Here is a 13,653-nt window from a genome sequence, read left to right as displayed (position 1 = left end):
TGTCTCTGAGTCTGTTTCAGTTATCCTGTAGTCTGTACATATGATTACTTGGAATGACTTGTGTATGAGATACTATTATTTAAAATCTTGAAGCTGAATTTAGTGGTAAATGTACGTGACTGAAAAAGAAAAATTTGCATCTGAACAAGAAATTGTGGCCAATGTATGGACACCGAATGTTCGGTGAATGATCCGGAAGTGCAAGAAAAAGATGTCTGAGCCTGTTCATTTATTTTCCTATTTATTTACAAATATAGTTTCAGTAAAACATTCCGAGCAAAAAGAAACAGCTTTCAAAATGGTTAAGATTTCAGTGTATTGATAAACTTTCAAAACACATTGTGTTTATAACCTAGCAATATAAAAACATACAGCAAAAAGTTTCCCATGGTCATCAGTGTATTGATAAACTTTGAATATATCAAGCTTATTTTCACACATTGTGTTTATAACCTAGCAATATAAAAACATACAGCAAAAAGTTTCCCATGGGTTTTATAAACCACCTTGGGGTATTTATTTTGTGCAAAAACTGACAAGGATATAAAAAGCTTTTAAAATTTGCTTAAAAACAACTTTTAGGAAAAAGTGTTAAAATTGAGATGTATAGCTGTAAAATGGCTTCTATTAATATATAATTTCTCACTCCTCTGAAAACATATTACGAGTCAATCATAAGTCGTTGCTATGACATTTAAATATTTACATCTCTTAAAATATCTATATCTCTTAAAATATATGTGTAAAAATATATTTGTTTCATCACAGACAACCTGGTCAAATAGACAAAAACACAACCATATGAAATTTTACATTAAACTTCTGAAAAAGAAAATTTGATTACTTAAAAGAGTAAACATCATGCTTAAAATGAAATCTTACAGCTTGGAATCACCTAGCTATGACAAAAACTTGATTAATTTGAGAATGAAAATACAAAGCAAAGTAACTTAAGGGCTTATAAAATTAACATGCATGCTAAAAGGACAACATACACTTTCCACATCACAGAGGATTCTAGTATTTTCATTCATTTGAATTTTAAATGCTAAAATTACATAGTAAAATGTACTAAAATAAAATAAATTTACAAAAAATATAGTTAAAATTGAAACAGTTCCACATTTATATTATTCAAAATGAAAGACAAAGGTACATAACTTCTGTTCTAATGTTACATTTAAATACATGTATACACAGTCTTATTACATTTATAATTTTCATACTAATCTCTCTCATATCTCAAATGAACAAGACAAGAAAAGAACATTTAAGACAAGCACCATGATCTGCCATTTAAAGAAATTTTGGAGGTACTAAAGCAATGAGGAATTCATGTATGAAAAAATATAAAATGCAAATATTTCCAGGTAGAATAAACTTTGTAGAATAAACTTTTGTGAACCACATAAGAATCAAAGTAACCATTGGGCTCATTAAGGTTCAATTTACAATGCCTTGTTGATTTTTGAGAATAGAGCAGTGCAAGTGAAAATCATACACTGAACATTTGTTATAGATTCACAAAGAGAAACGCTAATCATATTTTAAATCTGAAGGGTGAATTCTTCGGCCCCTTGGTAAATTGACAGTGCACGTATTCTCTATATTATGGCCTCATTTTGACTGACTCTTGGAGACAAACTTGACTAGAGTTATAACTGTCACATGCCTTAATATTTCTGTTCATTGTATAGCATACACACATCTTGTTTACTCCTCCTACCAGCCATCCTAAACAATAAGCAGTGTAGAATGATGAAACTAAGCACAAGAGACAAGATGGACACGCCACAAAGATTTTGTAGAGACATCGCTGGACCGTGGAAGGTGGACTGCGGGGATAACCAAGGTAAAACCCCTAACTATGGCCAGGCAACAAGCACCTCTAACTGTAGCCTTAAGTACTGATGTTATGTTATACTAATCCCTTTCTTCTCACAAAATTCCTTAAACCTCTTGTTCTCAAGTTCTGTCATAATTTTGTTGAGGGCATAAATCTTCAAAAAAAAAAAAAATATATAGAGTTGACTTGAGTTATTCAATGTCAATCAATGATATAAGTTTATATAGCAAACACACATGTACATGAATACAAGCCTATGTCAATAGAAATTTGCTTTTACTCCAGAAGTTCAAAGTACGGAAATCTATTCTAAATCATTTGGATTTTCTACCTGCGGTTGAACACAGGTTAATGATTCCAGGTTATTTTGACCCTGTCTTTGTTTGACCTTGACATCTCCCTCTGCTTTCTAGGCTTACCTCTTTTTAGCTCACCTGAGCCGAAGGTTCAAGTGAGCTTTTCTGATCACATTTTGTCCGTCGTCCATCCGTCTGTCTGTCTAGCTGTCCGTTTGTCTGTCGTTCTGTAAACTTTTCACATTTTCGACTTCTTCTCAAGAACCAAACCACTAGGCCAATTTTGACCAAACTTGGTACAAAGTATCCTTGGGTGAAGGGGAATTTAAATTGTCAGAATGAAGGGCCAAGTCCCCTCACAAGGGGAGATAATTAAGAAAAGAGAAAAATAGGGTGGAGTCATTAAAAAATCTTCTTCTCAAGAACTACTGGGCCAGAAAAGCTTAAACTTAGGTGGAAGCATCCTGGGGTAGTGTAGATTCTAAATTTTTAAAATCATGACCCCCAGGGGTTGGACGGGCCCACAATGGGGAATCAAAGTTTTACATAGAAAAATATAGGAAAAATCTTTGAAAATCTTCTTCTCAAGAACCACTGGGCCAGAAAAGCTGAAACTTGTGTGGAAGCATCCTGGGGTAGTGCAGATTCTAAATTGTTAAAATCATGACCCCAGGGGGTAGGGCGGGGCCACAATGGGGAATCAAAGTTTTACATAGAAATATACAGGAAAAATCTTTGAAAATCTTCTACTAAATTGTTCAAATCATGACAGGTTGTGCGGAGCCACAATGAACCACTTTAAAAATCTTCTCAAGAACCACTGGGCCAGAAAAGCTGAAACTTATGTGGAAGCATCCTGGGGTAGTGTAGATTCTAAATTGTTCAAATCATGACCCCCGCAGAGGTTTTACATAGAAAAATATAGGAAAAATCTTTGAAAATCTTCTTCTCAAGAACCACTGGGCCACAATGGGGATAGGGTGGTGGCACATTGGGGAATCAAAGTTTTACAATGGGGAATCAAAGCATCCTATGGTACGGTAGATTTCAAATTGTCTAAATTATGATCAGTGGGGTAGGGTGGGGTCACAATATGTATTACAAGGTGGAAATCTGGTAAAGAACGGAATGGTCACAGCTTCTCTGGTGAGCGATGTGGCCCATGCGCCTCTTGTTTTCTCTCCCCTTTGTAGACTTTCCTCTATCTTTAATGGGCCTCTCTCTCTCTCTCTCTCTTACTCTTTCTCATTCTGCTTCCTTGGCTTTCCTTTATCATTTGTTTGGCTATGAAGTCTCTTCCCTTTCTAGCTTACCTCTTTCCTCTGTGTGACCTTGACATATCTCTCTGCTTTTTAGGCTTACTTCCTTTGTTTGATCTTTAGGTCTTTTTCTGCTTTCTAGTCTCATTATTATCTTCATTTCACTGCATATTGTAAGTTTAACTTTATCTATTAATCATGGGATCTTTTGCCTAGCTACCACTCCAGCCTTACCTCTGTTACATATTTGACTTTGAGGCCCTTTGCCCTCTTTCTACATTTACCTCTATCCTCTGTTTGACCTTGAGGTCCTTTTCCCGCTCTTTTTGCTGTTGTTTCTCCTGCTTTGCTTGGTCATCCCTGCGTTTGGCTGATCTCTTCTGAGCTTCCTTCTCAAGAACTTGTAGTTTAACTTTGACTGCTCGTTGTGCCTAAAATATTTTATCAAATATATTTCCTTGTCTAGAAGTTATAGCATAATATTCAATCAAATTATAGTAAGTGCTTTTAAAATTCTCTGATAGTAATTAGTAACATACCCTGATGTCGTTCATACTTGGTATATATTCAACCTTCTTAGATGGGTCTGAAAGATGAACAAAAATTTATGATTTGCACATTAATGGAATCCAAAACATAATGAAAAATTCAAAGAGTGCACTCTGGCTGCAGGCACAACACATAATTTTATAATAGGGGGAATGAAAATTCAAATTCAAATTTACATAGAAGATGCATTTTTTACACATTGCATCATGTCTGATGTTCATGACTGCATGCCAAGATTGTAATTTCAATGATTTGATGTAGAATTTTAATATTGGTGCCTGATTTTTAATCAGCTTGTGTCCTTGAATACTGAGATAGAGTTTCTAACCATACCTGTGATCGGGATTGGGCTAAAACTTTCATTTACTATCCATGAACTTTTATTTGACACACTCAAAATATTTATTAAAGAAATTTTTTCATAAAACAAGAGAAGTTTCATTTTATGCAGTTTGTATTTTTGCGACCTAAAGGAAGGAAATAATTTTACAATACCATGACATGAGGCTACACTGATGATTTCCTTGTCATGTCTACTGCTCACCAATCCACACATTATAATTCCTCCCTTACTAACAAAATGCCATCACCAAAATAGTCTCCAATAAGTTCACAATATGGATCTTTTTCGAATTTCGCATTCTCAAAAACTGATCCACCTCTGAATATTCAGTCTAACATATACCCGATAAGACTTTCATTTCCCCATTATTGTTTTTAAAGATCAGAAAATCTAGCTAACATCCATCTTTCACAAGAATTTGGCAATTATGTCAATACACAGATTGTTTGCATGAGGTTTAAAGGACTTATTAAATATTTTCTACGTTGAGTTCCTTGCACGTTAGACTTTTAAACTTATTACTTAAAACCCGAATAAGATTATTAACCAGGAGAGATTTCTGGCACTAGCTGAGAAGAGAGTGATTTTTTTAAAAAGGTTCTTTAAATAATCCCAAATGACTTGCAAAAAAAGTTTTCCACATTTTTACTTCAATTTTTATTGAAATATTAGGGTCAAGGTTAAAGTTAAGTAAAATTGTGAAAAATTCATCTAATTCCAAGATCAAGAGGTCGAACAGATTCATAGCATAACAAAGAACTTGTTGCACTGACTATGAAAGTCAGTGCTCATGTTCAGCCTAATTCAACGAGGTATGGGCAAAGTTCGAGTTTTTTGGGGACAGACAGTCAAACAGACAGACCAAATACTGTATGCCCCTAAATCTTCAATTTAACATGGCCATAATAAATTAGAAATTTAAAAATGCTACAAATAGGAACAGAAATTGCTTTGAATATAATCAAAGTGTTAATTTTATCTCCCAAAAGTTTTTGCTCTGTGTTTCCAAACATCTGTTTGTCTGCTAATCAGCTTGTCTTTAAAAACTTTAACCTTGCACATAACTTTTGATTGGTTGGAGTTACGCTTTTTAATATTTAAACATGAGTTCCTTGTGACGTGACCTTTCTTTGGCTTGAGTAATTATTTGACCTTTTGACCTTGGAATTTGACCCATTTTTTGGAAAATTTTATCAAATTTTATTTCAAACCTTAGCCATAAATTTTGTACAGTTAATGCTACAGCTTTCATACTTCAATAGTTATACACACAATTTTGACCTTTTGACCTTGGAGATTGGTAAATTTTCAATAAACTTTAACCATGGTCATAACTTTTGAACAGTTGTGCTTAGGTTTTTATATTTCAAATTATATTTTTTGTGTCAAGTCCTTTCCCTGGATCATTGATTTTGACCTTTTGACATTGAAGTTTAACCCATATTTTAAACTTTAACCTCGGTAATAACTTTTGCACTGTTTGTTTTTGGGCTTTCATTTTCACACAGGTATACTCAATAATACAAATCCTTTCCTAGGAAAACAACATTTTTCATCTCTTGACCTTGGAGTCAAAATTGCAATTGAGGAATTTAACTCTTTGCCATACGTACATAAACACATCTTGTTTTGTTAATTATTGATAAGAATTTGAACTCACCAGGAAGAGGTGTGGCAGGGGGTGCACAAGGAACCTCCATCCCACAATCCCTCACTACTCCAGACTGTTTCTCTGACAAATATATTTTTGTAATGCGGGCAATCTCAGCATGGTTTACTCGACTAGAGGAATACACGGACTTGGCAGATTGAAGAGATTCAGAGACTGAGGTCCTCACAATGGACTCAGTTTTGACCATGAAGTTATTGGTCATTTGTGGAAGTGATATTTGCTTTGTGCTGGGTTGGATAGTCTGACGATTTGTGGAGTTAACTGGTTTAGAAAAATCTTTCTTCTCTGAGTTTTTCCTTTCGATAGTCTTGTGGAGAACCATTGGTTTACACATGGACTCCAGGACACCCAGCCCCGCTACACCTGTTGTCATATTCTGAGCATCATTCTGAATCATGCCTTGTTTAACTTTCGTTGCCACAGGAGTGCTCTGCTTACCGGCTCCTCCATTCTTACCCTGGGTAGATTTGCTCCGTAATCCTCTACTGGACTTTGCCCGCTTTTTCCTCTTCCCTGTAAAATCAGAAATATACAGTCATGGTGATTCAAAATCATACAAATTTAAGTAATTCTTTATAAGTATAGTTCTGTGTCACAACTACACACATTCCTGTTATCAATGAAGAGAGATTCTGCAATACATGTACATGTATCTTATTTCTTCTTTGCTTATACATCTTGGTCACAAATAAATATTTTACATGATTAGACTTGTGAACTCACTGCCTTTATTCTGTGCAAAATGTTAAAAACCTGCAAATTTGCAAATTAATAATTTTCAGAAAATAGAACATTTCTGAGACAATGGTATAAATACCGGTACATTAACTTCCCAAATCAAACAAAACAAAAAGATATAAATTTAATTTTAAAAAACAGCATGCAGTTACAGTGAAAGAACAAACACATTATTACAGCAATCTCTTGATAATATGACCTGCTTTCCTCTTTTTAGTAACTTTTTGCAGCAATTTTGGAAATTTTTTCTCTTCTGAAAATTATTAAAAATTGTACTTACCATTTTGATGTTTACTAATCTATCTAATATCTTAACCTGGCATATCCAGTAAATCATATAAAATTTATAAGAACTGACAATCAATAAACTGAATAAAGCACAAAACAAGTCCATTTAATAATCAGACAGGTCAAAACCTTAAAAGAGCACACAGAACTAGAGAAAAATATTCCACTGAGATGCATCTGATTGATGGTTTTAATTGTAAATATAAACATCATTCTGAGTTACAGTGTATTTACCTCTTATATAAGGCCCAAAATTGGAAAATAAAATTATCTTATCTTATCTATAAATAGCTTTTTTTCCCCAAGTATTTTAGATAACCTTAAGAACACTCTATGGTGTCCATTAATTATTTTAAATAATAATGAAATACTTTATAAAGAGGAATTAGTGATACCAAAATCAAAATCAAAAGTTTCCCAGTATGAACGTTCATCAATCAGCATAATAAAGTACACTGTACTGAAGAATCAAGTAGTTCTGCAAGATTATCTGTGCATCAATCTCAGTAAGATTGCATTAATTTAAAACCTATTTAAATAACAAAGAACATCTCCACAAAAGGATGTAATACCAATTTATGGAGTTAAACGCTTAGCTGCAGAGCTGTAGTGTTATGGTTTTATATATTAGTGTTTGACCATAACGCTACAGATGCATGATCCCGTAATGCAAAAAATGTGCAATTTATGGCACAAGATTTTTTGCGCACTGTTTGGGAGAATTTCTCCACTTTCCAACATTGGTAAATTATCTACCTTTCCCTCCATAATTCTAAACACATTTTTAAATAAATCTGTTTATTATATGATTGAATAATTTCCCGCTCTCTGATTGGCTGAGATCCAACTATGTTGGAAAAATACTACGTTGTATTGACCTGCACGTGACGTTCCAGGTCAATACAAGGATTTATTTCCTCTACATTGATCTAAAAATAGATTGGGAAATTCCAAATTGATACAAATTGTATTTGAAAGCTATTTAAACGACTATGACTTTTTTTTCATGTGAACAAAACATAAACGAATATGTTTCGGGTGAGGGTGGTAAGAGAGGATGCAGGGGCACCCCTCCAACACATTTTTACTGAACAACAATTTTTACTTTTTGGCAGTCAGTTTTCCCTGATAATACTCCTTCCTTTGAAAATCTATCCTACAAAAAAGACTGTCATTATATTTTTTTCATGGCAACTAAAATTGATAAAAACTTCAAATTGATACGACTGGTAATGCTTATTTGCATTTTAATTCTGCTTCTCTTTGATTTTGTATTTGGCCAGGACTTAATTAAATGCAAGCAAGTAATGGGCTTTATCATTTTATCAGTGAAGCATATAATAAAACAATTATTGCTGTTTTTTCGGTCAATAAAATGATTTAGCCATCTTCGAAGAACAATATTCACCTCGCCCTCCGGGCTCGGTGAATATTGTACTCCTCAGATGGCTAAATCATTGTATTGACCTCAAAAACAGCAATAATTGTGTAATATTTTATACACCTTCCAACCCTTTGTAGTCATCTCAACAAGTACAAGTGATAAACTTGCTTGAATTAGAATTTTATGCAATCCCTCAGACAATTCAAATCAAGCCGGTTTATCACCTGTAGAGGCAACTATAAAGGGTTTAGAGGAGGATAAAATATACAAATTGGTTTAAGAATGTGTCTGGAATGAGGGGGTGAAAGGTAGATAATTTATAGGGGTGGGACGATATACCGATACACCGATACATATCGATATTTTCCTCCAAGATACGGTTTACGATACAAGCATTCAAATATCGGTACGAAACGATACACGAACGACCTATCCAAAAATTGAAAATGAAAGTACCTGTCCTTGGAAAATGGCGGCTTATACGAGCGAAGAGATGATGTTGATATTGAAAACACACTTTAGAACTAATAAGTCGTTGGTTAGGGGTAAAATGTTTTCACTTTTAAGCAGCCTCGGAAGATTGGACAAGAAAAGTTCAGTATGCCATTCGTGCTATACACAGAAAATATCGTTTCCAGAACATTTGATATTAATTGTTAGTCCATCTTGTACTTTTTTTTTTGTAATCTCAACTTGGCTACAGACTTTCAGCAATGAATTAATAAAAATATAAATGTGATCGATGTTTTTTAAATGAATTTTTAGTCAGTGTTCTTTGATAAACTACACAACTATTTGTAAACAACTTCTGAATAGTAATTTGGTAATAATAGTACGTACATGTATTATTGTTTTTGGAAAGTTTTAGTCAATGAAATTCATGATGAACTTCAAGTATTAATTTCAAAGCAAACATGATTTGATATAGAATAATTTGTTGATCTAATGTCAAGACAAAAAAAAGAAATAAAATACTAATTATTTTGAATAGTTTTATAATTTCTCATAATATCGAGATACGTATCGTATCGTGCCAATATATCGAGATACGTATCGTATCGCAAGATGTGTGTATCGTCCCACCCCTAATAATTTACCAATGTTGGAAAGTGGAGAAATTCTCCCAAACAGTGTGCAAAAATCTTGCACCATAAATTGCATATTTTTTGCATTACGGGATTTGTAGCATTATGGTCAAAGATTAAAATATAACTAGAACTGTCCAATCGGGACAAAATACCCCCCGCTGGGTTTTTCAGAAGTAAGTTTTTGTATAATAAAGATATGTATCAAACACGAATTATAAAATTTTTCTTCCAGTGACCTTGAACTTCCCCAAATGACCTTGGGTCAAGGTCATGACACACCCTTGGGTCATGGGCAATCTTTGAGTGAAATAAGAACCTACCAAGTTTATCCATAAGAAAGATATGGACCGGACACGAATTATTAAATTTTTCTACCAGTGACCTTGAACTTCCCCACATGACCTTGGGTCAAGGTCATGACACACCCTTGGGTCATGGGTAATCTTTGTATGAAATGAAAACCTACCAAGTTTATCCTTAAGAAAGATATGGACCGGACACGAATTATTAAATTTTTCTACCAGTGACCTTGAACTTCCCCAAATGACCTTGGGTCAAGGTCATGACACACCCTTGGGTCATGGGCAATCTTTATGTGAAATGAAAACCTACCAAGTTTATCCATAAGAAAGATATAGACCGGACACGAATTATGAAATTTTTCTTCCAGTGACCTTGAACTTCCCCAAATGACCTTGGGTCAAGGTCATGACACACCCTTGGGTCATGGGCAATCTTTGTGTGAAATGAGAACCTACCAATTTTATCTATAAGAAAGATATGGACCGGACACGAATTATGAAATTTTTCTTCCAGTGACCTTGAACTTCCCCAAATGACCTTGGGTCAAGATCATGACACACCCTTAGATCATGAGCAATCTTAGTGTGGAGTAGTAGATTCTAATGTCCCTCTGTAAGAAAGATATGGACCGGACACGATTGCACAGACAGACGGACAGACGGACAGACAGACAGACGGACAGACGGACAGACAGACAGACGGACAAGGTGATTCCTATATACCCCCCCAAACTTCGTTTGCGGGGGGTATAAAAAAACCATAATGCTACAGTTCTTTAGCTACTGAACGCTAAGATCTAAGGAGGTCATTTTAGCTTTAGCAAAGTTATCATGACAATGTGTACTCATATTTTGATAGAAAACAAGGAATATGCACATATAGAAACTATGATATGCATGTACTAAGTTTTTTGCATTGGTATTTTTATAAATAAGTACTATTATCAAGTTCAAGTACCTATTTGTTCTGAAGCAATTTTTCAAAACCTGTGAGGTGCACTTATCCAGCGTATCTAATTGATTTTTTTTTTAATTAAAAAATAGTTTTCTGTACACTTACCCTTTCTGCTGGAAGACTTTGAGATGACTTTGTGATTGCAATCTACAAACTGAACATCCTCTTCTTTGTTGTCTGTTTGTGGTGTAGTGAGTCGACTGTTGATAGTAGGTATAGCTCCTAAATCTATCCTGTCACTTACATTGCTAGACGTGGGTCGTACATTAGATTCTGCTGTTAATAATCTGAAATGCGAGTCTAAGTTATTTATTAAATTGTTATTTGATTCTTCTTTGTTGACTCGAGTTTGGAGTCTTTCGACATCAAGTTTTTTCTCGTTATATAACAAGCTGCTATTGTGAGTAAGTTTGATGACAGCAGTTTGGGGCGTTTTATCAATGTACATGGACATGCGATTGCTTATTATTCCTCCGAATTTCCTCGAATCCGTCTGGTATTGACTTGCGTCGAAAGTCACCGCAAAGCCCTCTCCCGTGTACGCACCGGTGGTCATCCTGCATTTTCTCAATTACTTTACTTTACATAATACTGAATCTTCCAAAAACCCAGCATCCAAGTATCATTTCCTGATTATTGCACTACATTGAAAATGTTTGCGCGCCCATAGCAACCGTTCGGAACACTTCGGAATTCATTTTCGATCTCAATCAAAAATATATTTAAACTCGGGTTCAAGATTTCTATAATCTCAATCGTAAACACGTGGTGTTTCAAAACAGACATGATTGTCGTAAGTCTAAGAAAAACGAGATAAATCAACAAATATGAGACCACTTACAGAAGAAGAAACAAAAACTTTCTTCGACAAACTTTCAAAATAGTGAGTATGATACGGTCCAATTAAATTGATAAATATACCTTGCTATAAAAAAATCTTGGATCAGATCTGATCAAAGACATAAATTAATAAAATAGTTATTCATGTCTCTGCTCTGATGTATTGGCATTCCAGAAAATCTCAACATTTTGCAAGAGTCCCACTGAAATGGTTACAGAGTGTGCATATAAAATAAACTTTGCTAAATGCATGTCTATCAAGTATTATGAGTTCTTAATTTATTAAGAGGAAATTGGGCACAACCAGCCTAATTTTTATCAATTAAATGTTTAGTACAGTCTCTGTGCTGTCCATCTAACTTGTACACAACCCCACTCATACACAAAGTTGAGTACACACTTACATGTAGTTGACTTCAGTTTTATATACAAGTTGAATCCTTGTGTTCGAATCGGTGTGGGAACAAATCAAGTTGTGTATGACTGTAGATCCTATCTTTTAGATCTTTTAATTAATTTACCATTTTCAGCATTGGTGAAAATATCAAGCTGCTTTTAGATCGACCAGATGGATCCTACTGCTTTAGGCTTCACAGAGATAGAATATTTTATGTCAGGTAAGTACAACAGCTGTAATATAGATGTGAAGTCATATGACTGACTTTAATGACTACAACGTACAGCCCTGACTTTCTGTATCCCAGCTACTCAAAAGATCCCAATAAGGAAAAAGTTCTTGTGTTTGTGATTTCACTGACCTTCAAAACAACTAAACCACATACTTTTCTGCATGGTTGACATTTTTTTTCTACGCATACATCTTCGGTTCTATGTTATATTTAATATCATTTCAAAATCTTTAAGATAATATTTTGACCTTGCTGGATTAAAAAATTAGAACCAATTAAGTCAGTCATATTTCGGAAATGATACTAAAGAAAATCTGAAATAAAATTCACCACTCTGTTGAGGTCTTCTCTGCGTGAGAATGATTACTGTTAAGCTATCTGTGTCCGATCTGACTCCTCTTTACTTCTGCTACAGGGAGGATCTTATGAAGAAAGCTGGCAATGTATCCAGGAAGAACCTCCTCAGTATGGGAACATGCTTTGGTAAAATGACAAAATCGGGAAAATTCCGCCTGCAGATAACAGCCTTGGATTTTATGGCTCCTTATGCAAAGGTCAGGCTGCAAAAATTTTAGCTCTATTTGGGCTTGTACTAGTATGTTATGTGCCTGTTGGTTTTTCACACATTTTAATTTCATAATAAAGATTCTTTGCCCTTATCCAAATAACTGGATCATTGCTCTGAAATACCATCACCTGTGTTTTCAGTTAAGCAATATCTTACTTGTCACCAATTATATTATTCATTTTTTGCAATACAGGTACTAGTAAATTGGCAATATCAGAGTGATTCAATTAGCAAAATTTATTATACACACATATATTAATTTGCATGCAACACAAACTGCTCAAGCTTCTATCAACCAAGTCAAGGATAGCAAATATCATTCAACTGATTGACTTAAAGGTGACCTTAAATATCTCAGATTTAAATGTAACTGGAAAAATATGTCAAATTTTATTTCCCTTTGCTTTTTCTCTGCTCCAAATTTTTTTTAAGCACATAATTTTTTGGAGCTAAGTAAGTGTTAAAATGACATGATCTTTCTGTAGCACAAGATCTGGTTGAAGCCTAATGCTGAGCAGCAGTTTGTATATGGCCATCATGTAATGAAGTCTGGCTTAGGTCGTATCACAGAGAATACCTCACAGTACGAAGGAGTGGTAGTGTACAGCATGAATGACCTCCCCTTGGTATGTCTTGCATATATGAAAAATCTACTCACTAGATGTGTAGAGTTCTCTGAAAAATGGCTAGCACTGTACTTTTATTTTGTGGGAAAAGTCTGAATAAATTTTTGTCAATTGAAATTCCAATAATCTCTTTTTCTGCTAGAGAAGAATTTTAAGTTAAATTACTCTCATTTCTGATTATCTATCCATTATTTCTGATTATATCCATTACCTCTTGTAAAGTATTTAAATAATTTTTTTGCAGGGTTTTGGAGTGGCTGCCAAATCCAC

At 34.4% G+C, this 13,653-nt stretch overlaps 2 protein-coding genes across 3 annotated transcripts; one reads left to right on the top strand and one right to left on the bottom strand.

Annotated features, from left to right (window-relative positions):
• Nucleotides 1-476: 476 nt before the first annotated feature.
• LOC134282051 (uncharacterized) lies at nucleotides 477-11,309 on the bottom strand. Of its 2 annotated transcripts, XM_062764482.1 has the most exons (6): nucleotides 10,826-11,309; nucleotides 6,903-6,956; nucleotides 5,954-6,478; nucleotides 3,941-3,987; nucleotides 3,686-3,832; nucleotides 477-2,000 (listed from the first exon to the last, which is right to left on the bottom strand). In XM_062764482.1, exons 1-6 carry the CDS (start codon nucleotides 11,274-11,276, stop codon nucleotides 1,914-1,916), a joined length of 1,311 nt encoding a protein of 436 aa, XP_062620466.1. In that variant the 5' UTR covers nucleotides 11,277-11,309; the 3' UTR covers nucleotides 477-1,913. The 2 variants fall into 2 exon arrangements, with proteins under 2 accessions (XP_062620466.1, XP_062620467.1); XM_062764483.1 differs by lacking the exon at nucleotides 6,903-6,956.
• A 142-nt stretch (nucleotides 11,310-11,451) lies between these two features.
• Nucleotides 11,452-13,648, top strand: LOC134282053 (60S ribosome subunit biogenesis protein NIP7 homolog; the record flags this gene model as incomplete). Its single annotated transcript, XM_062764486.1, has 5 exons — nucleotides 11,452-11,603; nucleotides 12,091-12,177; nucleotides 12,605-12,743; nucleotides 13,243-13,383; nucleotides 13,628-13,648. Coding segments are annotated over exons 1-5 (444 nt in total), but the record flags the coding sequence as incomplete, so codon positions are not given.
• Between the last annotated feature and the right edge of the window lie 5 nt (nucleotides 13,649-13,653).

The sequence above is a fragment of the Saccostrea cucullata genome, unplaced genomic scaffold (assembly GCF_032062105.1).
Source record: "Saccostrea cucullata isolate Sc308-1 unplaced genomic scaffold, CSIRO_AGI_Scuc_v1 ctg5482, whole genome shotgun sequence".
Classification (NCBI taxonomy): domain Eukaryota; kingdom Metazoa; phylum Mollusca; class Bivalvia; order Ostreida; family Ostreidae; genus Saccostrea; species Saccostrea cuccullata.
Note: the sequence above shows the minus strand (reverse complement) of the source record. Positions and strands in the feature narration are given on the sequence as shown.

What these genes read in the sequence shown, in the direction of transcription:
- LOC134282051 (XM_062764482.1), bottom strand. Translation starts at nt 11,276, where the DNA reads ATGACCACCGGTGCGTACACGGGAGAGGGCTTTGCGGTGACTTTCGAC. An exon ending in AAAGTCTTCCAGCAGAAAGG is followed by an intron (nt 6,957 to 10,825) that starts GTAAGTGTACAG and finishes AATAATTTTCAG; the next exon opens with AAGAGAAAAAATTTCCAAAA. An exon ending in AGGTCAAACAGAGGATAGAG is followed by an intron (nt 2,001 to 3,685) that starts GTAAATGTAGAA and finishes TTTTTTTTGAAG; the next exon opens with ATTTATGCCCTCAACAAAAT.